Source organism: Acanthaster planci, linkage group LG19 (assembly GCF_054643075.1).
Source record: "Acanthaster planci isolate LZ-2023a linkage group LG19, COTS_SCS, whole genome shotgun sequence".
Lineage (NCBI taxonomy): Eukaryota > Metazoa > Echinodermata > Asteroidea > Valvatida > Acanthasteridae > Acanthaster > Acanthaster planci.
Window position 1 is genome coordinate 12,680,941 of NC_141795.1, and position 25,741 is coordinate 12,706,681.

A 25,741-nucleotide genomic window follows, 5' to 3' on the forward strand; every position below is an offset into this window, starting at 1 on the left:
TATGTTATGTTTTTTGAACGTCATGAACGTTTGGAATATTTGAATCTCATTGAAAACAGTTCGTCCCATGTTCAAGTACAGGCAATTTGAAGTACATTTTCCAGCGTTAGCCTAAATGTCCATTTTCAAAAAGTGAAGTATATTTTTGCCAAGTTTGTTTTTGCGAGATTTTTTCCAAGTTCGTCTTTACGATATAGGCTTGCAGTGTGGGTACGTTTTGAAAGCGATATGTATTTTCGAGTGCAATTTCAAATATGAGACTTTCTTCACAAACGTTTCTTTCTGTTTTTTTTTTAAATCGTTTTAGCGAGATGCATTTCTCCCGCAAGTTTGCGTTTTGGAGACGTTTCCTTTGTTTGCGTTTTGGGTTTACATTACTTCACTTTAATTGTTTTATAACCGTTTTAAATTAGAAGCGTTTGTTTTCGGTATTTTTTCAAAGTTGTTTTATGAGATAGCGGCAGAGTCTGAACCCTCTGCTAAACAGCAGCGGAACAGGGGGAGCAAGCGCGGCCCTGGCCATTAGACTGAAAAGAATATAAATATGAAGTTGCAATGTACCTCCAATGGCAGGTAGGCCTAACTATGCAGCTGATGTTTACTGGTCACAATACCTGAAATCTGTGAGTTGACAACTAAGCAGGCCTCTTTCAAATAAAAAAAGAACAAGTTCTTGGACAAGTTAAAACAGCTAAAAAAGACACTATTCTAGATCTGTATCTTACAAAACGGATTATGCCTCGTAATAACGAATTCATAAAACAAAGAAAAAGAAAAGAGTTTCATATTCAGAACTTCTACTTTTCAATACAATATCGGTTATTCACAACCCTATTCACTTTTATACCGTAGGAAAGTAGGCCTAAAGTGTGGGAGTTCAAACGGTTAGTCCGAACTCGACTCTTGAAAGGCCCACCCGTACCTAGTCTAGTCAACAAAAGAATCTCCAAGATGGATATTTAAATAGCGCCCTCTGCAGTTAGAATGATTCATTTCGTCTGATGTTCTACTCGTTTTCTGCACTACTGTTGGGGATGTTCGTCTGGGTGCCGTTTGCCGTGAAGTTTGTTGACCCAGTAGAGCAAAGTTCGTTGGGGTCATGGTCTTAAACCCTTGGCAAACGTAACGTCAACCGGTCGGTTAACCGATCAATGAGTACACGGTGAGAAGAACCATTGTTCGCCGGTTACTGTGACAAATATACGTGTAATTTTGCAATAAATTTTCACGTGATCGCCGCTGTCAATCGGCGTGGCATTTTATTTTGAAGTAAACTTTGATGAGAAAGTAGGCCTAGTACCCTTTTCCAGTAATTTAATTTAGACGAACTTTACGAAGTAATAAGAAACCCGCCGGCGGCTCTCTCCCAGCGAGGCACAATGGAGGGCAGTTTTACGGCAGCAAATGTTGAACAACAGTTGTGGAAATATGCGGTAAGTAAAGAGTGGAGTGCTGAAACATGAAAGAAGCAAGCAGATATTAGGAATTACAGAAGTTAGGAACCAGGCAAAATTCTGAGTATTTGATGTGAAAAGTAAAACTGTGTGAACTTCGAGAACTCCAAGTCGCTAACTCCGTCCCCTACGTGTTTTAGTTTCCAGAAATAAAACAAATTCTGTGGACATGACACTTTGACCCTACCTCCATGCTTTGACACTCCATGAATAGCATTGCCTCACACAACTGACATATCTTCACAATCATGACAACACAAGCAACTTGAAGTTGAGCACAATCATGACAATTTTCAGTGATAAGCCTGTAACTTTGAACTCTGTCATCATATCTCTCTTACACTTGTCTTACAGAATGACATCTCCCACATCACCGATTGTTCTCTTAATTATTTTGACCCCTTTTAAAGATAGTTTTGAATAGTAAATTGGAAAGAAATATGATTTTCTCACCCGAGTTTGTGGATGCAAACAAGCACGTCATTGTCAAATTAAATTGAAGGCACGCAATTCCACTGCTGTCCTGTGATAACATCACCCCTGGTTTTGAATTGACATCCATCCAGGTACATGTAGATGTATTCTTGAACATTTTCTCATTATTTTCAAAAATGAAACTTTCTTGTCCTTGACATGAAAATTCATGAAAAGTGTCAGGACTGAAATGAGAGACTGCTAAAGATATGAATTGCCAAAAAGGATGAGAATGTCATAGTTTGAGCAAGTCAGTTTTTTCTGGTTGAGAGATACTGAAACAAGAAAAGGCCTGCATTCATGGCTTCTGACTAGTCCCTGTAACTTATAAGGCAAATCATTCTGTTGACAAATCAAAACACTTTCAATTTAAGGTCAAAAGGTCCAGTCCCTTTTCAGTCAAACATTTTGATCAACCCCGAAATTGACAAGGAATTTTCTTTTTCTGTGAAGAATCTCAAAGATTTTGTACCCTTCCTTTAACTTTCAGGAGGTTGCCAAGCTGTACCTTAATGATGCTCGGGTGAAGGTCAATGACTTTTGCTCGGATCAAGAACCATGGCAACTGATTGCAATGTCGGTTGGGATCACAATCATTTTGGCATGGCTGTACAACTGGATGAGGCATCCACTACTTAGTAAGCGGCTAATTAATTCTGATATTTGGTATATAGAGTAATGTAGTACATGTAACTTGTATCTCAGTGACTGAAACCATTTCTTCATTATTCAGTCATTCAAAGGGTTACATAACAGCTCAAGAGTCTCCAGTCTTCAGTTGTGTCTTCAAGATGTCAGAGTTTCAGACAAGTACCTTAAAACTGTCTCTGGAATAATCAATTTTTGTCTGCCTTTCTCAAGGCCTATTTGTTTCCTATGTGTATTCGAAAATTTTTGTTCCGATTTCGTCAACAATTTTATGTATTGTTTGAGAAAATAATGAAAAGCCTTTGTGTTTATGTACATAAGTTTAGGATGGTGCTTTTCTATTTTTGAAATTTTCTGAACTGGTGAACTAAATGTATATACTAACTTGTTTTTCTAAATCTGAATTCTGCCTTCCCAAATCTAAACATGTTGCTGTTATTTTTCAATTCACCATTAGCAATACCTGAGCGAATTAAGATGTCATTCTTCAAGACTTTCCGTAGTCTACCGTTTGTCAAACAAGTGGTAAGTTCCAACTGTCACAATGCCCTGGCACAATTCAAAATTGCTTTAGGGGCTTCTGGACTGCTTTTTCAAAATTCTGTTCAAAAACTTTCACCCTTTTTTCCCCTTAATTTTTGAAAAGTGAGAGGTACAATTGCCTATGACAAACACTGTGAATTGACATAATGATATAGAGGAAAAGAAACTATGATATGCATCTATAACATCTGCCCCAATTATAGTTGGGATGCTTCCGATGGGAGACTTGGATGTGTTGGTGGCAGCAACATACCGATTTTTTTTTTGTTTTGAGTACTTCCAGTCGAGTACAGGCCAAGTACTCGTTGGTATTCAAGGTGTACTTGAGTTTGAGTAGGACTACTCCAACACTGGTGGTATGATTGCCACTACCAAGCATCTCAAAGTTTCCCATTCACCCCTCTGTAGTGTTACAGTTTGGCAGACCCAACCATGTACATGTATAATGGATGCATGGGCATACATGTACATACAGTGTGTGACATGCACTGTGTCGTACATCTATGTAAAAACTGAATGACAGTTTCATTTGAGTACTTTACTGTCCCAAACCATTATAGAGACACTATAATATAAATGGCCCTTCACTTGCAAAAATATTGTCCACTCACCACACCACCCATACTGTAATCCAGGTAAGTAATTAAGCAATGGTCTCAGTTCTCTTATGTGACAAGTCACAAAGTTGAAGTGATTTTATTGGAATTATACACAGTTTTACTCAATGTTGATGTTTTTAGGTCAAGAAGGAAATGGAGAAGTCCAAGGCTGCTGTGACTCGCAGTTTAAACTGCATGAAAGATGGGGAGGTATACCTGAAGGCCCTCCCCATGAAAGGAATGTCTGAGAGTGCTGTACTCAGGAGAATCAAGAATGGATACCATGCCATGGGTAGGTTGGAAGGAAGTTGAGGATGAAGGGGTAAGGGTGGTGTTGGTGATGAAAGTCATGGCGGTGATGGTGAACATATGGTGAATGTGAGTGCTTAGGGGATGGTGGTGATCCACATTATGAAGGTGGTGAGGATGATATGGGATTCAGATTAATGGTGATTAGGGCTGAGTCAATTCGAATAATTCACTATTTGAATATTCGACCTTCAGTTTGATCGAATATCCGAATATTAGGTCTTACCAACTGGCAGATTGTTGATGTTTAAACCATATACAAAATCAGTTGCAATAACGCACACAATTGTACATTGTAATCATTATAACAGATGCAGCTTCTTACGTCCACACTTTAGCAAGATTTAAGAGATGAAAAGTACTTCTTGCCCTCTTGAAAGTTTCTATTTTTTAAAATTATTTAATGAACAATTTATTCGTTGATTCGTTGTAAGATTTCTGTCACTTTTCATTTGAATCTGCTCATGCAATTTTTCTCATTTAAAAAAAAGAAAATTCTCCCTTCTTGTTCATGAATTTCGCATTCGAATACTCAAATTTGGAAAATAATATTCAAGTATTTGATTATTGGTCGAATATTCAGATTTTTGGATATTTGGCACAGCCGTAATGGTAAAATGATGTGATGGTAATTGATCTAGCTGTGATGTGGGATATGTGGCCTGGAGGTTAGGATTTCTAACTCCAGATTATATTGTCAGGAATTTAAATTCAACAATTGCGGCAAACATTAGGGTCAAGCGCCAACTCAATTACAATATGATGCCTGCTGGGCGATCCATGTTTACACAGAAACTCAAGGCAATGGAAAACATGATATTTTGCACAGCTCTTGTGCAGCTATTTGCATGTTTGCATCTGTATGCTGTAGTCTGAAGTGTTACATCAACACTGTTGTTGATACATCAACAAAGTTGATCTGCAAAAAAATGTTTGAATGCCCAAGCAAGTAAATAAGCATTTATTTTGTGCTGCGTAAACAATGGAAATGCATGCATATCTGTACTGCAGAAACTAATTGTAGTGTCAAAAAACAGGCTCTGTGCTCTTGCAAATGTTACACTTGAGTGTTGCATGATTCAGAATGTGTTCCATGGATCTTAATTTGTTATTGTCTACAGACATGCACATGAATTGAAAATGATGAGTTAGCCCTCTGTTTATGCAAATAGCTCTCTGCTCTTCCTCCACTTGCCTCTCCACCTAGGAGTCACTTGGTACACATGCATGGTAACTGTGAGAGCAGAGAGTCTTATTGACATTTATCTACCAGGTTGCACCTGGAATGGTTGCACTGCAGTACGTACTCCCTTGATGAGATGGTTTTTACATGTCAGAATGTTTCAGGGATAATAATGCACAGAACATCAAACACCAGATCTGGTGGATACATGTGCATGTTATAGATCCTTCATTGTCGCTAATTTTTGATGGAATTGATGATGGTGAAACATGTTGAATTGAGATGGTAGGATTGATTTGGATTGTGGTGATGATTGAAATTAATGTGAAGATTGCAGTGTGGTGATGATTTCTATCAATGTGATGATACATGTACCCTTAGGAATGGTGGTGATGGTTCAAATCAGTGTGATAAGAATGGCAGTGATGATTTAAATCAATGTGATGATTGGAATAGTGGCAATGATTGAAATCAGTTTGATGATTGGAATGGTGGTATGAATGATAGTGCTGGGCAGTGGCAGCACTGGGAATGTTGATGACAGCTGACATTAGAGACCTGGTGACAATCAGGGTGGTGATGGTGATGAGTTTAGAGGTGATCTGGGGATAATGGTCTATACAAGATCCATGTTGGTAATACAGAGGACGAGTGGTGATCAGATGGTATGGCTTCGTTGGTACTGAATGGTTACACATAGCGATTCTAGTAAGCTGTTGTGAAGATTTTAAATGTGATGATGATGATAATGGCAGTGTTGGTAGATGTGAATACTTTGATGTCAATGAAGGGGGAATGTGTTGAGCAGCGGTGAGACAGATTGCAGAAGAAACAATTCCAAGTTCAACATCAGTAGTTGACCATGTCTTGGCTCATCCTGTTGATACAGATGAGATAGACTGGAAGAAAGGCAGAGTTTCTGGCTGTGTGTATGGGGGAACGGATGAACTGTCATCCCTCTGTGCAAAGGTAATGTCATCTTTGAGTTGCTTCAACTAGTCCACATTAACTACTTTGCTGGAGGATGGGTGATACGATCAAGCCATTTATGTACACAGGCATGGCTGACAGGTTAAACCACCGCGCACGCCCATATTTGAAAGTCAAAATTTTCAGCCCAAATAATACCGTCTGGAAATGGTTGAGAAAACCTGTAACCATTGAGCTGTCTATATCAGATAAGTTCATCTACATGTAACCAAAAAAAGGGTAGAAGTTTTCTGTCAGAGCAGAAAGAAACAATGTTTTGAAACCTTGAAATAATTTAAGAGTTGGTAACTTTTTAATCAAGTTTGGCACTTATTTGCTTGTTATAGAGTGAAAAACATAATGGATTCAAGTTACAAGACAGCTGTTTTTACACATCAAAATCACCAAACTAAATTCAGCCAATTTCAGGAGGTACCTACACGTAACAGCATGAGAAAATATCTGGTGACCAGAAGCGACAACTGTGCTTGAAATTTTTATGTCACAACTGAGACTAGACATGCTAATAGTTGCTTGTGGGTGGCTATGTTGAAAGCGTGCACTATGCTGTTTCTACAGTTGCTGTAGCACATCGTACAATACATGTACCTGCATAAATCCCCATCATCTGATTGGTGGATTGTTGACCACATGTCAGGGAGTTTTTTGTTCTATTCCATGGTACCTGTTGAATAGAAGTTGATTCCACTTGACTGGTTCCCACTAGAAATTGAGGAAAGTAATGTTGGGAAGGGAACCAATCTAATGTTGCATGGTACAGGTACCACTAGTGGGTGGTGCTTAGGACATGAATCTGTTTCACTTAATGGTAGACTGGAAGGATTACATGTAATGCAAGTATTGTATAGAGCAAACAATAAATGCCTATGAGTGCAGTGGTCAGAATAATTTCATGGGTTGACAGGTGACCTTCCATTCATCTGTCGCCTTATGAAATTATTCTCACCAGTGGACTCATTAACATTCATTATTTGTATACAAGCTTATGGCTTTATGGTGTTTGCAAATTGGATAGAGGCTCTGTAAACATAAAAATTGATGAGCTTCCCAATGTTTGCCAACAAGGAATGTCTCTACCAACACTAAATCTGAGAACCTTTATGCATGTGCCTCATGAAAGCTATCCTTGTTGCGCAATCTAACTTGTTTTGGAAGATTCCATACAACACGGCATAGGTACCAGCATAATTTATTTATAGAACCGATTTTCCAGTGTAAAAGTGATACTATTAGAAAAAGCACTGTGTAAGTATTTGAAGGTCAGAGGTCAAGAGGTATCTATGAATGTATCTTGTGTAAGCATCAGGGAGAGAGACCATTGTTGGATTGCTCCATTGTTATTACCAGTATCTTTGTACATGTAGGTGGGAGGTTATTGTAGCCAGCTGTGCATCATGTGATCTGTGCCTCTCTGGTAATTCACCTAATTCCTGTGAAGCCCTTTCCTATGCTGTAAAGGTTTTCAATGAAAGAGTTGAAAGGTGTCATTTTAGGGCGGGATGTTTACACATTTAACGAAAAAAGTTCCAAGTCCATTTACAGATTTTCCCAAACATGTACATGTAAATGGAACCGCCTCTTCTAGAGGTTTGACGTTTTGATCGATGCAATCTGGTGTTCATTTTTATTGTAAACGATGCCCCTCACAAACTGTTTTTTTCCCTTTACGCATCCATGTACTTTTTTAGATCAGAAATGGATTCTAAAACAATATAAAACATTGCTTGTTTTAAATACCCCATCGTCAATCTACATTTTTACATTGGTTGGACCATGTACATTGTTGAACTTTACAATTGTGCATGAAAACACCGAGGGATGCAGTAGCCGCCTTGGTATGGGAAAGGTGTCTAAACATTTTCCAAATTAAACCCTTTTACATTTTACAATAATTTTACACATTATTGCATTGTAAGGCTTTGCAGGTAAAAGGTTGTAACAAACATTATTGGCTTGTTTGATTTGGCTCATGCAAAAATGACAAGAGAACACAGAACATCGTTACACAATGGCACATTCATAAAAGAGACTTAAAACACCAAACACCAGACAATACATAGCACGAAGAAATAAAACAGGCAAAGAAAAAAACTTTATGACAGGAAAATTGTAAAGCTAAAAATTCATTTCTAGTGTGGTCCTGACAGGCCTTATCAGGATAAAGACAAATGAAAAAAATAAATCAAAATACATGCACATGTACTTTTACAGCGTATACAGTATACGTGTACACACCAACACTACACTATGGCTAGTTTATAGCCATGTGTGTCAAGGCTGGGATAGGGCAGTGCTTTTGTGTTGCATGGATAGGCCTGAATAACCTTTTGTACACCAAATTACCATAATAATAAAGAACACCCTCTGGTAAACCTACAGTGCATAATGTCAGTAGATTAGAATACCACATGCCCACTTTTTAGAAAGATTGGGTTGGAAACAACCACTTGATTGTTTAACCTTATCCATTGTTTCATTGAGTCAGTCTGGTGTTTCAAATGATTGTTGTGGTGTTTTTCTGTGACCGAAAGAAAGACCAAGGATCGAGTGGCTTTTTCACTGGTCAGTTAACAAGGCTTGATTGTATCAAAGTCAGAAAGGTCTTCATGTGATTTACTCCAAACCTTGAGGGTGAGGGCTACCGATGTCCACCATCCTGTTTGAAGTCCCTTTCACTTAATGTCCATGTTTGTGAACCAATTTTCATTTTTCATTGCCGTCACAGTAAATTTGTTCCAATTTGGTAAGAACGGCCTTGTATACAACATACAATTATCTGCTGGAGGTCCATGATGTTTTGTACACCCTCAGGGACAAATGGCACACACCCTCGGTGTACATGTACATAACACATGGACCTCCGTCACAGAAGGTAATAATTGTTTTATTATACCACCGTAATAGGTTTTAACCAGTGCAAGGGAGCGACGTTAAATTTTACTGCCTCATAGTGTATTTCATTTGACTGAAATTGTTTTCACCAGCAAAGTATTCAGTTCAACAAATTCAACTCTATTGAATAATTGATAGAGAGAGTACTGGGTCATTCCATGAGGTTGGGGCACAATTTGTGATGGTGTCAATTGTTACATGGGTTCCTTAAAAATGAACAGCCATTTCTGTGCATGTGGATTCCAAATTGACATGTAACAAGGACACCGTCACAAATTGTGCCCAAACCTCATGGAATGACCCCACTACATGTATCTTTTATCTGGTCATTGGTTGAGAACCTTTTCAACAAAACATTCCTCCATTTCAAATTGTTGATGAGGTATTCATTTTGGCACTGGTCTAGTCAAAAGTGCTCCTAGTCTGGTGACATTTTTGAGCTTAATGCTTAACCCTGTAATGCTGTAATTTCAAACCCAATTTTCAGTGCTGTGAAAGAGATGGCTTGTCAGTACATGTGGATTTTGGGCCTTACCCATCTATAAATTATGAAAAATAAAATTGGAGCCGAACATTATCATTTAGACAGTGAAGTTAGCGAAAGGAGAGTGCTTAATGAGTAGAAAGGGAAGTCATAGAAAGACTATTTAAAGATGGTATTACCATATCATTGCTAGTCATACTTTCATAAAGGAAATCGTTCAGTTTGTCAATCTGGCCAGTGAGCTTTAACCTTAAAGTATGTATTCAATAACATTCTGTTATGTAACAACTAACATACGTGTACATGTACATGTACCACTCTTTCCCATTAAGCAGTCAAACTTGCTTTGCATCAAATGGGTTGATAAGTATACTCAATTAACTTACTCAACTAATCTACGTACAATGCGTCAGTTATTCATTTACACTTTTTTGTTTGATGAATCAAATAACCACCTTGTGAAATAAAGTATTTCCTTTTAAAAGGTGCCACGCAATGACCCAAAACTCCTCACACTAAATTTCGAGAATTTTCTCCATTGAAATATGAGACATCATAAGCACAAATAAAGTTATTGTTGAAAGGTACGAATAGATGACATACATGTAAATTGTGAGAATGCTTAGGTGAAAAATTCATCATGACAGATGGAATGCTTTTTTGTTATTTTTTTTTAACCTTGAATACAAATTAGCAATGATGTGAGGCAGTTGCAATATTTTTTCCATGTTTCTTTTTGTTTTGTTTTGTCAAAGGTGTATAAAGACTTCGCATGGAGTAACCCCCTACATCCTGACGTTTTCCCTAGTGTGCGACGCATGGAGGGGGAAGTGGTGGCCATGTGTTTATCTATGTTCAGTGGGGGACCAGACTCCTGTGGAGCTGTAAGTTGTTCCTGTTCAGGGGCCATTTACATATCAGCTATTCAAAAGACATTCCAATTATGGCTGATTTGTTTGATGTATTTGAATATTCAAAATTATTTAAGCAACAGATGGATAGTATGGTACGGTAGTTTAGTATTTGCATGTTCTTGGACATATATAGTTAATCATAAAACACCTGTTTGATCACCACCTCTGGATTTCTCAGTATGACCATAAGAATACAAAGTTGCATTTTATTTTGTGAAACTATCATGTGCTATTAGATAAAAAATATTTAGCCAATGCCATACTGTAGTTCCATAAACATGGAGATTAGGGTGAGCACAGATTGGCTTGGCCATGTATTGACAATATGATGTGCATCAAAGCTGTACTTTAAACATACTTGACAGGTGCTTGTGATAAAAAAAATGTACAAATTTAAACTTTTTAAAATGTGATCAAGCACAAAGTCGTCATTTTTTTTTAGATTGAATAATATGACAGATGTTGTTTCTGAGAAAAATGAAACTAGGGAATGGATTATATCAGTCCGATTTTTGCAAGTTGGCATCCATTTTGACCATTTGAAAAATATATAATGTAGATTTTGTTTCAAACGTTTACATTGCAAAGTTTACTGTTTGTTGTGAGGTACATGTAAGCCTTTGAGAGACGTTGATGATGGCATAATTTCCCCCCTCCTCAGATGACTTCAGGAGGGACGGAGAGCATCCTTATGGCATGTCTGGCCTGCAGGGAACGGGCCAGAGAAAGAGGGATAGAATTTCCAGAAATGTACGTAGAAAAAGAGATTCCCTTAGCAATGCCTGTTGCACCTAGTGGGTGTTCATGATCCTCTGCCCCATAACAGAGGGTTGCAAAGGTGTCAGCCTGTTACCGTGGCGACACAGTCTTTACCTAATCCTTGCAAATCCTAATCTCCTAAAGGGACACAGAGAGCGAAAAAGCAGCACCAGAGTTTTGGTCCTACATGTACAGGTCTTCTGGCTTCATTCAGTGATCAGTGATTTAGTAAAAGTATCGATCTTAACAGTGGGCCAGTGAAGAACGTCCCAGTGATAATACCATTAGCCTCCCAGTACATGTATGTCAATATGTACATTTTCTTTATTCCCACCGTGTTAGTTGTCGTTGTAAAATAAAATGATGAATCAACTTGATGGCCTATTTTATCACTTAAAACAGGAAAGGGCTGTTACTTTAAAAGTACAGGAAACATCAGGGCAACCATTTGTTTGCACTGACCTGCACATCCTGTGATTGTTTTTGGAATGAATCATAAATTAGCACAGCCAGGTTTCCAAGGCTAAATGAACTGTTTTATCAGCTGTATGCTGTTTAGTTGCTAATTAGAGAAAAATGTCTGCAGAGAAAGTTATTTTTCCATTCCACATTCATACACAAATACGAAATGACTTATCTAGCGAGCTGAAAGGGAAATGGACTGAGAGAACAAACCTGCTGTTGAGAGTGAGCAAGGAGGATTGAAATTGAATTCAAACCACTCTAGTAACTGAGTTGTCCAGCAAAAAGTAATTAACTCCTGTGGGCTGTTTAACTAGGGATTGCCACCCAGCATGTCCAGTTGACTGTGCAGCACAGGACTTATCTAGAGATTATGGACTGTTTAACTATGCTTTATCATCAAATAAACTGTGAGGAAAACTGGCTTCATGAACCCAGCAGGATTACCACCTTTGACCCTCAGATTACATACATGTAGACTTCACTCATGCCCCTCCAACTGAACTTTCTAGCTGGTACTTGTTCAGCAGTCCAAGGGATAATTTGTGAAATTTCCTTAAAGCATGGTTTTAAAAATGGTGAGATAAACACTCTTTTTATGTGCCATCCCCGATTAGCATCTCTGTAAAATCATTGCAGAAATGAAAATTTGCAGGTTTCAGTTTTTTCTAAATGTTTTTGTAGTCTGGAAATTCAGACATCTCTATAAATTATGGGAGCCTTCGCTAAAGAGAAATCATAACAGGGATGATAGAAACTTGTACTAGAAATCTGGACTTGACCTAATGAGTATTTCATGTGGTTAAAAGCAGAAGGGAAGAATATGACTCAACATGTCGATTGTTATTGATTAACTTCTAGCCTGGCCCCTGTGAGTGTGCATGCAGCCTTTGACAAGGCGGCACACTACTTCCGTATGAGGCTGGTCCACATCCCACTGGATAATCAAACCCATGCTGTCAAGGTCAAGGTGAGTCTAGGAACCACACTGTAGTCATAAACTGCTCTAATGGCCTCAGCATTTATGAATGCATTTATAAATACACGTGAAGATCTTAGAATCTAATCCACCGTGTTGGGGGAATTGATAGGATGACACAATAATTCCTTGTAGTGTACTAAAACAGGCCTCTTAAGTGTCTCATCTAGCCACCTGTCTACATGCTCTGAAGATAGAGTCCTCAATAAAGTGTTTGTGCAGGTGGCCTATAAAGTGCACCCTCTTACAATTACACAAGGCATATACTGGTACATGTACATGTACCAGTATATGCCCTCCCTAATAGAGCATTGTAGGGATTATTTGCACTGATTCATGTCCACACAAGATTTCTGGTCTTCACATTTGCAATCATACAACGTGTGATTTCTCTACAATAACAGATCGAGTGTGTGTGCATGTGCCAGTGCTAATAGGGTAATTCCAGAAATTAGGGGCCCATTTTTTTTGTGTCCCTGTCACATCTGACATGATTTTTTAAGTTCAGTACACATTTTCTAATTTCCAAGGTTGATGAATTAATGCAAATTACCTGCCGAATAAATAGTAATACAGTAAACTCCGACTAAGTCGGCATTGCGTAACTCGTCATATTGTCTCAGTCGGCCTTTTGACAAAAATCCCGATCGTCTGTCTCAAGTCTCAAAAATAAAAGCATACTTCTTTGTGAAAAAAATATACATGTAATTGCAGTGACTTTGCGGGATTTATAATGTTCATGTCATGCGTTATCATCAAGAGCAAGATGTGGTGAGACCACATGTACAGAAACCCAGAGAAGAATTTAGAAATACCACAAAATGACTTTCTCTCCTGTTTTTACTGATCACATTGTGTTAAAATATTGTGGTGACTCAAATTGACTTGAGCTGAGGATTTGACTTGACTTTTTTGCCTAATTACTCGACTCGAGTCACTAGGTTACAGTGACTCAACTCTGGTCAGAAAGTAACTCCTCACAACTTTAGCTCTGTGTGAGAATTTCCTTGTTTTGTTACTCAGGCAATGAAACGAGCAATCAGTAGCAGAACCTGCATGCTGGTTGGGTCAGCACCTTCATTCCCCACTGGAGTCTTTGATGATATTGAGGCAATTGCTAAGGTAAGTGTTCTCCATAATAAACACTCTGGTAAATGGTTTCTCACATTTTCCCTTCAATTGATTGAATTCCTGTGTTATGTAGTCAAGTGTTTTGTAGTCAAGTGTTATGTGTGGCAAGAAAGAAATGGCACTCCAGAAAACATTTTGCCCAGATCTGAAAATGATTCAAATCGGTTAGAGTCAAGAACATGATTGTGAAACTGTAATCATGAACATCACTGAAATCACTTTACTCGTGTGATTATGGACTGGTCCTTAGAATAACATGGGTCATGTCAGTGTGTCCAGCTTTTGGTACTCAAGGGCACAGTTAACTGCTGTGTGCACATTACTCTCAGATCAAATCCCTCAAATGGCTAATGGTTACCTTTCTGCTAATCCTGAAAAACCCCGTGATGCAAGATTGTATACTCTCATCTGTGGGTTACACTCCGTCTATCCATACATTTGGGAGAAGTGTTATGTTAACACCAGAAACAGGTAACTACAGCCTAGATGTGCAGGTAAGAAACCTGTATCTAGTCAACTGTTCTTGTGTGATTTGTGCTTCTTGGCGACCAAACTGACATCCATCGAACTGTATGATGTGACTGATTCAAGGTTGATAACGTGATGGCAATGTGGGGCAGACAGTGTCGTTACAAATACATGTTCCTAATGTCCCAAGTCATTTTGCTCTCACTTGGATAGCTTGGTGAGAAATACGACATCCCCGTCCATGTAGATGCCTGTCTAGGAGGATTCCTCATCCCGTTCATGGATAAAGCCGGCTTCCCTGTACCGCCTTTTGATTTCCGGTTGAAAGGTGTAACAAGCATTTCTGCAGACACTCACAAGGTATTGAGCAGGCTCAAAAAGTTGACATTAAGTACTTTATGGGAAAGCTTGATAGGAAAGTTGGTTTTTATGCTGTATTTTGAGGGAAATAAAACTCGGGCTAAGATATTTTTGAAAAAAGTCGCCATACTGAGAATGCTGTGTGAAAAAAATAGTCTTAACTGAAACAGTAGGGTACAAAGGTTAGTGGAGTATTTCTGTCAGAGAGCAATACAAAATTGAAACCATAATGGGCACTTCTCTCCAAATTACTCCTTAGTCTGGATTTTTTTGCCTTCTCTTACCCCTTTTCTATTCCTTTCACCCTTCTATTCTTTCTTGCATAATATCCCAGCTGTTCATTCCCATTGTGTGCAGAGCACAAAACAATTCGAAATGGTGAAATGTCTTCCCTCATTACAAACATCAGCTTTCAACTGCCAAGACTTGTGCAGTTTTTTCAAGGAGTCTGATGCACATGGATATTTATTGGTTTGTGAAATATTCTGTTTTCTTCCTATCCAGTATGGCTTTGCCCCTAAAGGTTCCTCCGTCGTTCTCTATAGTAACATGGAGATGCGCCGTCGTCAGTTTTTTGTGGCACCTGACTGGCCAGGAGGCATTTATGCGTCACCATCAATTGCAGGTATCTGGACCATGTTGACAAGATTGGCACTTCATTTACAAAAACAAGATTTTTGAAAACCCTTTGTGAAAATTAATCTTCAGGAGTGAGATTTGTCAGGATTTTTCCTGATTCCAGAATATTTTCATAATGGTATTCCTGATTCAAGGATTTTTCAAACAATCTATTTCAAAGTATGGAAAATCCTGAGTTTACCGTCGTTGTCTGTTTTAATATAGAACACAAGAAATGGATACTTGAAGGGTTGCCTTGAAGCAAATAGACCCTACATTGCTGTGGGACATCATCCAACCCTTTTGTGATCATTTTGTAGATAGTTTCATTTTCTTCCAGTGTCCCCCTGAGTCTTGCTTTACTTTCTGTAGGGTTCAAGATGCATTTTTTATGAATTTATCACCTGCCAGTTGAAGCTCTGGAAACTGATTGTTGTATGTTGAGGTGAAGCCACAGGCAGAGACACAACTGAGATTTGGGAAAAGGCCCCATATTAGTTTATATCAGTTGTTAAGAACAGACTGAACGGTGATCTTGGCAGTGCCAATATGTTGCCAACAGGAGCCATATCGGTGCACCTTTGTTATGCATGGTGTGAAAACCACTCGGCAGTCGTCAGGGATGTTGGCTGAACATTTGTTTGTTTAAAAAACAATTGAAGTATTTGCGTTCATTGATGCAACATACTGTGGTACATTATAATGATTCTTAGACCCCTCACACTAATTGCCATCACTGGAGACAGTTTACCAGGACTGATTCTATGAAATATCTTTGACATGAAAGTACACAGTTGCTACTCGTGCCAATAATAGAGAAACAGCATACCCATTAGATGTAAGGCCTCTAAATAACCATTCCTTTTTGGGGGGTCCATTCTGTTTAGGCAGTCGTCCTGGAGCAATCATCGCTGCTTGCTGGGCTACCATGGTCAACATTGGAGAGGCTGGATATATTGAGAGTACACGCCAAATCATCCGGACAACCAGATACATGCTGACTGAGTAAGAGCCATCTTAAACCTGTAACCTTAAATATTCTGTAATGAACCTCGCATAGCAGTTTAAAGTGAAGTGTTTCTAGATATTTACCTAATGTCAGGTGTTTGTATGAGGGAACCAATATTATCTTTAAAAAGAGATATATCAAAACTACGGTGAGATTGCAAAATTGAAAAGAGAAAAACTTTTGAGTTAATTCTGAAAAAGTCAGAATGGAACAGCTGCAAACTGCTTACTGACTGGTATAACCTGAAATCTAATCAAATCTAAAACGTGAAGAGTTTAAAGTTTGATCTGAGCAAAGGGTATTGCAAAGGAAGAATTCTGGCATTCTTGCAAAATGTCTTCGCAAGAAATTCTTCCAGAATCAAATTTCACCAAGAAATAGATTCCTAAAGGTCACAAACACAGTTTAAGAATTATATAAAATGTTTAATGTTTCTTTGATCTCAACATATTAAAAATCTGGATTAACTGAGTTTGTTTATCTACATACAAAGATGAGACAATATGAGAGGCTCAGAGAATTTCTGCTATTACCTTTTTATTCATATGTACTTCTTCAATCTTTACTTTTTCAAGACTGAAGAAGATTAAGGGAATCTACGTGCTTGGCGAGCCATTAGTCAGCGTGATTGCATTAGGGTCAAATGACTTTGACATCTATCGTCTGTTTGGTGACCTGACCAAGCGGGGCTGGAGTCTGAATAACTTACAGTTCCCTCCAAGGTGAGCCATTCACTAAGAAAGCTGTGCAAGTGATGAAAATGATCATAATTGGATCGTCTTGCTGCAAGAAAACTTCTGTTTAAAACAAAGTAAAAATGTTCACCCTTGATAGTTATCAAGTTAATCAAAATAGATAGTAATTTAAAGAGCCTTTTTTCCCAAACAACAGCTTTACTTTGAGGGGTTTTAGAAGATCATGTCACAATTATGTCTGCATATCTTTATACTTACCCTGTCCTAGATGTTGGTTTTTTGAGGATTTTTAGTCATGATGGCATTCACTCATGTGAAAATTAGATATTCACTACTTTAGAATCTTTCCTGAAAATGTAACAAATCATGTGCTTTTGTGACCGCAGTTTCCACATGTGCGTGACCCTGCGACACACCTTCCCCGGTGTAGCAGATGGGTTTGTGCGGGATGTGAGAGATGTTACGGCTGCCTTGTTGAGTGACCCTACAGCAAAATGCCAAGGCTCGGTAAGAACTCAACAGCATCGGGAAAACTGTCCTCAGTCTGTCCTCTGGCATTTCATTTCTTGCAAAAAGCAGCAGGGCTTTGTAATGCAAGCAATATGCTGTTACTTGTGACTAAACAGTGCCTGCTATGAGTACAACATAACTTCTTACCTTGACATACCTTTGTCTTGAATACTGTAATTTTAATTGGCCCAGAATGATCACACGAGTGGGCAAATGCATGTTACCCTCATTCTTGTGCATATCACGTCCTGAGAACATAAACGAAGACCTGTCTGCAGTCAGCATGTTAACCCCTTCACGGCGGGATTATTTTGACCATGACTGCTGGGCTGTGGTATGCCCTGAATGGAGGGCTTTGTCCAGCAGCAGGCCCCATTGAACCAGCAGCTGCATGGTGAATAGACTGTACGTGTGGTATGCACTAATGCTCACGCAATGGTGCAGTAGTAGCAGTCCTCCGTAGCGAAGGGGTTGATACAGGGACCTCTTAGCACATTGCTCATACTCATTGGTACCTGTGTTACTTTCACCTATACAGCAGTCAGCTGAACGTCCCTGTGCTGAGCAATAGTTTTGCTTAGCAACTCTACAAAATCCCATGGTAAAGTTGTGTCTTTTTCCTCCACTCAGGCGGCAGTCTATGGTACCTCTCAAAGTATTCCGGATCGTAGCCTTGTGGCTGATGTAGCGAGGTCTTTCTGGGATGTTTGCTACAGCACTGAGGACATCAAGACCGTCAGTAATGGTATCCAGGCTTGAGAGGTATTACAGAGGCACTTTACTGTCAGCAGCCCACTAAAAACTAGCTACCCAATGTCGTAAAAGCTGCTTGGCAGAAAAATCTTGCTTAGTACACTTTATAGGTGGAGTACCACGCACAAGCAATATACCAACCATGAGTTCTTCGTTGGTAACCTGTTCTTGCTTAGCAAATATTTTCAATGTTAAGCAGATTTCCAAGCTTATCAACTTTATACAGTTGAGCAATTTTAATCATTTAATCTTCCTGAGGTGATGGGGCTGTTTTTAATACCACAAGTGAAAGCATTTCATTTTAGTCCTTATCATAACTTCAGCACACCTAGTGCAATAGAATCAAAGGAGCCTGTTGAGTGTTATAATGTATCTGTTTTCAATGTGGAATTTACTGGAAAGCCATTTGTGCAATGTAAAAATCATATTGAAATCGGAGGTTTGGGGACTGTTAGGGTCAATTGCTGTAATACATTCCGAACCACAAATGAAGTCAAGATTTGCAAAATGGCCGTGGTTAAAAATCCAATTGGTATTCCAATCATTTGTACTTGTTACTCTTGAAGACATTAGGTGTACTCAGTATCTAAGAAGGGGATGTGCTTTTTGATGTAAAATATGGAAGGCAGCCGTTAAATGGAGTCTGATGGAACATCTGTTTCTACAAACTGAATTCAGTGAAACAAAATGAAATTTCAATGTCTGAGACATAACTTGAGTAAAACTATGAGAGTGTATAAGTTTGTGGTGTAATGAAATGTTGATTTGAAGTGAGGTAGAATTTTTTAACGTGGTTTGATGTGTTTGATTTTGATTTTTCAGTATTGACTCTATGAAAATGGAAACTAACAAACCTTGCTGGATTATCAATGCAAAGTCATGGATTATTATTTGCTTTTATTAACGGGTACTAATATTTTAGTCAGGTCCTTTGCAGTTCCATGCCAAGTATATTACAAGTCAGTTCACAAGTTTTTGCTACAAGTAACAAGGGATGACTGGTGACAAAAGAAGGCTTTGCAGTGCTGTAGTCGAGACACAAGACCTGTCTCAGGCAACAGGATTGATAATAACAAAGGAACGTTTTCAGTGGAGTTCGTTTGAATAGTAGGTGACTTGAATTCAGGCTTTAGGTCTTGGAATGTTCTCTTTGGGATCTTATGATGGTCATAAGAGGTCTCGACTTCAGCACTAGGACTTTTACAGAGTTCTGATTTCCTTCGGACTGGACGACTAACCATTGATTTCTGATAAGCTACTCACAGACATGTCAGGATATTTGTTAAGTCATGATGTTATTGCATGAGATGGAATAGGCGCCCGAATGTGGCACCCTGATTTTCAAACTTTGTTGCCAAATTTATAAACTTGGTGGCTACTGTTTTAACGTTGGCGGAAGATGAGAAAATTTGACAGGCTGCCAGGCACCTTCGATAGGTTGGAGGACACTGGCCTAATGAGGACTCGTCATACAAGCCTAGAGAGCACTCCTCATACACTGGACCGCTGGCTAATGTGTCCTGACGGAAAGCTTCTCAGAAGACACACAGTTAGTCTGAAAGTCTTGGCAGCTGCTAGCAATAAGACTATGCCAATGTTAGCAACTGCTTAACAGACATATCCACTTCCCATTGGCACGTGACTGCCGGCTATGGCTAAGACTGTAGTATGCCGTCCAATGTGTGGTTCACACTCAGGGCTCATAAAGTGGATGTCATGGAGCATTTGCGGCCAAATTTACCTAAGTTGAACTTGACTCAGCTGTTGTGAACGTTCAGCATGGAGACTGGCCTTGGCTTCATAAATTTATGTTTGCTTTGGAATTAAATATAAATTGACCTTTAGTATCTAAGAAAGTTAGTCATATGCAGTATTGTAGTCGAGTCCATCACAAGTCCCTTCGTAAGTTTGGTCACAAGTCCTCACACAAGAGCATGGTGAAGAGTAACAAAGGAATGCTTTTGTTGCAGTTCATTTGAATAGACTGTGACATAGCTTGAGACTGGACGGTCTGTGGTGGACTTGAAGGGACTCATCTACAACACTGGTTATGTAATGTTCAATGATTTTGTGCGATTTATAACACATTCAGCACATTCCAATTCTTGAAAGGTTTCCGACAAATATTGGTTTTCTTTTAATTTTTTATGATATTAAATGCATTATAGTGGTTTTACTTTTCTTGTAGCTCCTGTTTGCTGCGATCAAGCTCAGTACTGAGCGACCCATGTTTGAATTCCTTGGGTTGGCTCTCAAAAGGACTGAATTGTTTCTGGTGCTGCATGTACAACATTGTCTCACTCTAACGTCCCTAACATTTCTCTGGTCCAATGTTGCAATATTCTGGTGGAACATGGACATGCACAGCCCAGTCACTGTTACTTTCTGTGAGCTTGGTTATCCTAGTTGTCTTCAGATAATGTACAAGTCCACTGTTTGGACTTTAGGTCGATTCAGAGAGCTTCCTGGAAGAAAGAGCTTGGAGGGCTCAGTCATAAACATTATTGAGACAATTATTAGGAGCACATAAAGTCCATCAGATTTGGGTCAAGGGCAGATCTGGGGAGGGAGATAGGCTAACAGGGGCCAAAGGAATTCCTGTCTCCACAGTTTGGGGAAAAAATGGAGAAAAGGGATTTGTTGGTCTATTTCCTTTTCCAGTCCTTCTAAAAGCACGTACACTGTAAAATGTCAAAGCCATCAAAATGTAAACCTCAATCCTCGGGAAAACCATAAAAAGTTACATAAAGAACCCCCCAAATTTGGGACCCTCAACAAATTTGGGACCCTCAACAAATTTGGCCCCCCCCCCCCGAAAATTTGGTTCAGGATCCACTTTTGATTTTGGCCAGATAAAATTTTTGACAGTAACAAGAACCTGTCGGATGTTATCATTGCAGAGTCGCTGTATTAAATATTTCAAATAATCTTGACTGTATAAACTTATAACTGACTGTTGGTAATTACTTATCGTAGTACTACATCCACTCTATTCACTTAGATTTGTTAGTGTATTCCAAATACATGTATGTGTATTCTTTGGTGCACATTATCGAGATATGTCTGGAATAACAAGGCATTTTGTCAATGAATATTTCTGGTAATCCAACCTGGAAGAGAAAAAAAGACAAGATTCTCTAGTTCACAGATTAAATTCCATGTGGATGAAATACCCAAGGGTAGCTGTAATCAACTTGTTTAATACAAACCTTCAAAATGCACATTTGTATCTCAGTTAACCTCATCTTAACTTTTGTTTCACGATTTCAAAGGGTATTTTATTGCTTTTTCGGTTTTATGCTAATAAGTATTTCCATATTCATGAGCAAAACTGTGATGTCATCTCAGGAAGAAAGCCTCAATGGCATAATCGGTATATACACACACAAAATGCATTTTTGTAGATTTTGCTATACTTAACGTTTCTTTTCTCTGCTGATTCATTGTTATTTACACGCCCAGCAATATGCAGGCATTAATTCTCAGAAATGTTTTCAGGAAGTAAATTCTGGGTTCACAATTTGAACAGCAAAACCTTGGATGACATCACAGCAACAGCGTCCTTGGTTGTCCAGAAAAGCTTGGATAATTTTAAACATTTTAGAAAGTTCACTTTCATTACATTAAACCAGATAGTAATCTCAAAGAGTTTTCATGCATTGAAGAAGAGTCCAAAGTTGCAGAAAATTGTTTGGAAGAAAACTTCATTGCAGCTGTACTTTAATGCTGGTCTTACACAGAAATAAGACAGATCTACCCACCTTTTATATCAGTATTTTTGGTTCATTTCAGGAGGAAGTAAAGTAACAACATGAGGGGTTGCAGAGGGTCAGCCGGGTATTACTGAAACATAACTTGAATGCCACTATATTCTTTGCGGTTTGTGTTTCTTTGACAGTATCAAATTCATTAGTCAAACCTCAGGACAAACATTTAGGTGATTTTCTCTGTACATTATCAAAACCAATTCAGACTGGAAATCAACTGGAAAAGAAAACAACAAACCCAAAATGTTATTTGGTATGAGTTCAATGAAAATGTCAAGCTAGGCTGAACCTAGTGTACCTTTAGAGGCTTTAAAAAGGTTGATCTTTATTTAAAACTAATAGTTAATGTATTAGATAGTCAATTACACATTGAATGTTGACAGGATAACATTGTTTGATCGCCGCACAGTGCACAATTTTGTTTAGAAATATTTTATTGTGAAGTATTTAATTACTGATTTCATTTTTTTTTTCTGTATGATGTGATTATGGCCAGTACAATGTAAGTGAAAGAAAGTAATCATGGGATAAATGGAAGTGTTTAGGTTTGGTTGTATACTTTGTTGGCTACAAGTTTTAACTTGACAATCTGAAGGAAAGTTTGAGCCAGGACCTTAGTTAACTGTTGTTTGACCAACAGCACCCAGATGATGGATGGTTTTGACTATCTAGTCAACCTTTGGGAACCTGGCCCTGGGGCGACCAGTGGCACTGCCGATTCACAGTAGCCGATTTAATTTGTCAGAGAGGAAGTAAAAACAAATACTCTACGACATGCCATTGAGCAGGAATGCTGCAAGAGTTGCAGCGAATGGAAAAATTGGATAATGAGATTTATTAAAAATACTTTGACATTTTTGGCAGTTGATTTGTGGTCAAGTTATGGTTATCGCTCCAATTTGCCCCTGACTTTGGGAAGTGTGGGCGTTGATTAGTAGAAATGGGGGCATGCTCCCTCCTCTTTTAATGAGTTCTTGCAATGCAGTTATTTTACTACAGTTCTTGAGAATACATGTATATCTTTTGTGTTTCAATGAACCATATTTTCAACTATTGTTTTACCCGGTACTGCTTAATAGGAGTCACATGTATAGGACCTGTTTGGTTTTTTTGCTATGATGCAGACTTCCATATTCATGAGTAGAACTGTGATGTCATCCCAGGGAGAAAACCTCTCTGTTGCAATGATCTGTGCAAAAACAAACAACCCAACAACCCAACGCAATGAAAACAACTAGAATGTGAACATATTCTTTTCTTTGGTGGGTTATTGTTGTGTAAGCTTATTGCAGCAAGCTAACCAACAACCCTCTCTCGTAGAATTTCTTTTTTTTATTTAGCAAATTTGGGGTGCACAGTCTGAACAGAAAAACACAGGAACTGAACAGTTTCCTCCTTGATTGGTATCACAACAACGGCATCCTCATTTGTCCATAGAAGCATCAACGAATTTAAATGTTGACAAAAGTGCATTTTTTCCCACCTTGAACCCCAAAGGATTCAAATAGATTTTAAACAGTGTAGAAGTGTATGAAGATGCATCAAAAGTGCGTATAAAAGTTCTTTGCGCAGACCTTTTACTTGATTCTGCCACTCAGGCTCAGAGGTGGGCTGGTCATTTTTTAACCCCCCACCTTTGAGAAGCAGTCGACACCCATGATAATGAAATAATTCAACAAGATTTTTGTGCTTGATTTGAGAAAAATTTCCCGGTTTTGTTGGGAACCCCTCATAATGACTCGTGTCAGGAAAATAGCTGTTTTTATTTCAAGAAAAAAACAGAATCTTCTGGCGCTCAATGTGGTGGATTAGGGCCAATAAATCATCCTTCGCCAGTCAGCGTTAGAAATAGAATGAATTTTAGAATTCTGGTTTTCCAAGCACGTAATGAAAAAAAAGTTCCCTGGAGAAAAGTGATATCTACTTATGCAGCCATTCCGTAACCCTAACAGTCCTCAGTCCTCCAACCGGATTGAGGACTGTTAGGGTTAAGAATGCAAGAACTTATCCTCCTAGCTTGTCAATCGGCATGTTGACTGATGACTGGTTTGTGTAATTGTGGTAAAAAGGCGGTCGTCTGCTCAAGCCCCCCTTCGTCTTGAGTTTATTATCTTGCCCAGGGCACGTGACAAATGAGTGACCAATTGATATTTTACGAGAGTGCTGCTGCCGGCCCAGCAGATAATTTTGTTACACAGCCTATTATATACATCTGTGACAAAAAATGTGGATGTAGCTGCCCCCCAAAAAAAATCTTCCCTGATAATTGTTCATGTCAAAACTACATGTTTAATATTTAAAGTTGATCAATGCAAAGTAGATATGTTTATCTGTAGTAGCGTCGCTACTTTGGTAATGGCTAAATTATTTAACACAGAAGTGTTATTGAAGAAATAAATTAGCACATTTCCCCCGGAGATTCAGTGCTTGACGCCCGTTTGCTGTGTGTTTGTCATTGATGATGCATGAGCTGAGTTAATTCAACTTCTAAACCGAAGCTCATTGCATGCAGAGGGGAAAATGAGACCATGGCACTATCGAGTGTCGAACATTACCGATGGGCGCCGCAAATTATTGTCGGAGGTTTAAGTTTTGACCAACACTTTGAAGCTGCTCCCTGTGTGGTTTCTGCATGTCATTCTCTACTGACTTCTATCCCCCGTTGACCATAATTGTAAAATGACACCTTTCGGAAAACGCCACCGAGCATGAGGGCTTTAAAGGGCGAGTCCAGCTAGCCACAATTTTTTTTTCAAGGGGTCATGTTTTCCGGAGGGCGGGGTGGGCATAAATGGGTTAATTTCTGAGCCTTTTACGACCTTAAATTGAATATCCCCTCCCGCACTTAACCGAAAACCTTAGCATACTACTTCAAACACCATACTTCAAAATCACGTTTCCCCTTTTTTGAAACCACTTCACAATGTGGTCAGAATTATCTGTGGCAAATGAAGAGGGATGGTCCGAGAGATGATCGGAGGAATCATCATCCTGGAAGAAAAAGGAAGAATCTTCCACTCCCCTTCCTAACTGTAGGAGAATAAAGGAATGTGTTCACGCGCAAGCGGGGCATATGCCGGGACTTCCTGGTCCATGACGTCTGTACAATCCATGCCTCTCTTGAAGACAGCTTCAGAGGCATTTTGGGGTCAGTGTGGATTATTTTGGCACAACTGATGAACAGGAACTGTCCAGGAAATCGTGGCTGAGAAATACTGCTCGGAGTTATCGTTACGGTAGTTGGAGATAAAGGAGTCCCCCCCAAGTTTTCTTAACCGCAGGAGAAGAAATGTCAACACTATGTATCCGACCTTGCCAAAATGTCACTACATGCAGCATTTCAGGGTAGTGAAGCTGATGTCTGAGAGGAAGGAGAGCAAAAAGTGCGTTGACTCAGGGGCAACCTGTTGTTTGGTGCAGGCCTATTTTCGGAGACCCTTAATTTTTTTTCGATAGATCTCTGTAGGCTTTGTAGGCTCCGTGGACAAGATGAGGTGAAACTCTCGCATACTTGTGGCAGAGGGGGTGGAAGGGCCTTTCACCCACTCTTTCGACTGGGGCGGGGCTAAATGAACCGGCATATGAATAATGGTTGATGCATGGTGGGTCTCAACTCACAACGGGCCCCTTCACACTTTGAAAATCGTTCCGCAGCCTGTGACGGTGCTAGTTATCCGCCCTTCTAACGTTAACACCAAAGGTAATGAGTGTTCGTCAGACTGGAAACATCTCTAGATTTT

The 25,741-nt window shown here is 39.1% G+C and overlaps 1 protein-coding gene across 1 annotated transcript; it reads left to right on the top strand.

Annotated features, from left to right (window-relative positions):
* Positions 1-1,119: 1,119 nt before the first annotated feature.
* Positions 1,120-24,418, top strand: sgpl1 (sphingosine-1-phosphate lyase 1). The gene is made up of 15 exons (XM_022256408.2): positions 1,120-1,433; positions 2,419-2,566; positions 3,034-3,101; positions 3,860-4,010; positions 6,100-6,179; positions 10,332-10,460; positions 11,152-11,240; positions 12,573-12,681; positions 13,714-13,812; positions 14,503-14,649; positions 15,154-15,274; positions 16,155-16,272; positions 16,852-16,998; positions 17,358-17,478; positions 18,112-24,418. The coding sequence occupies exons 1-15, from the start codon at positions 1,380-1,382 to the stop codon at positions 18,238-18,240; spliced, it is 1,710 nt and encodes a 569-aa protein (XP_022112100.2). The 5' UTR covers positions 1,120-1,379; the 3' UTR covers positions 18,241-24,418.
* The last annotated feature ends 1,323 nt before the right edge of the window (positions 24,419-25,741 follow it).

Coding starts and splice junctions, on each gene's coding strand:
- sgpl1 (XM_022256408.2), top strand. CDS start 1,380: ATGGAGGGCAGTTTTACGGCAGCAAATGTTGAACAACAGTTGTGGAAA. Junction 1,434..2,418: donor AACAGTTGTGGAAATATGCG/GTAAGTAAAGAG, acceptor TTTAACTTTCAG/GAGGTTGCCAAGCTGTACCT. Junction 11,241..12,572: donor GGGATAGAATTTCCAGAAAT/GTACGTAGAAAA, acceptor ATTAACTTCTAG/CCTGGCCCCTGTGAGTGTGC.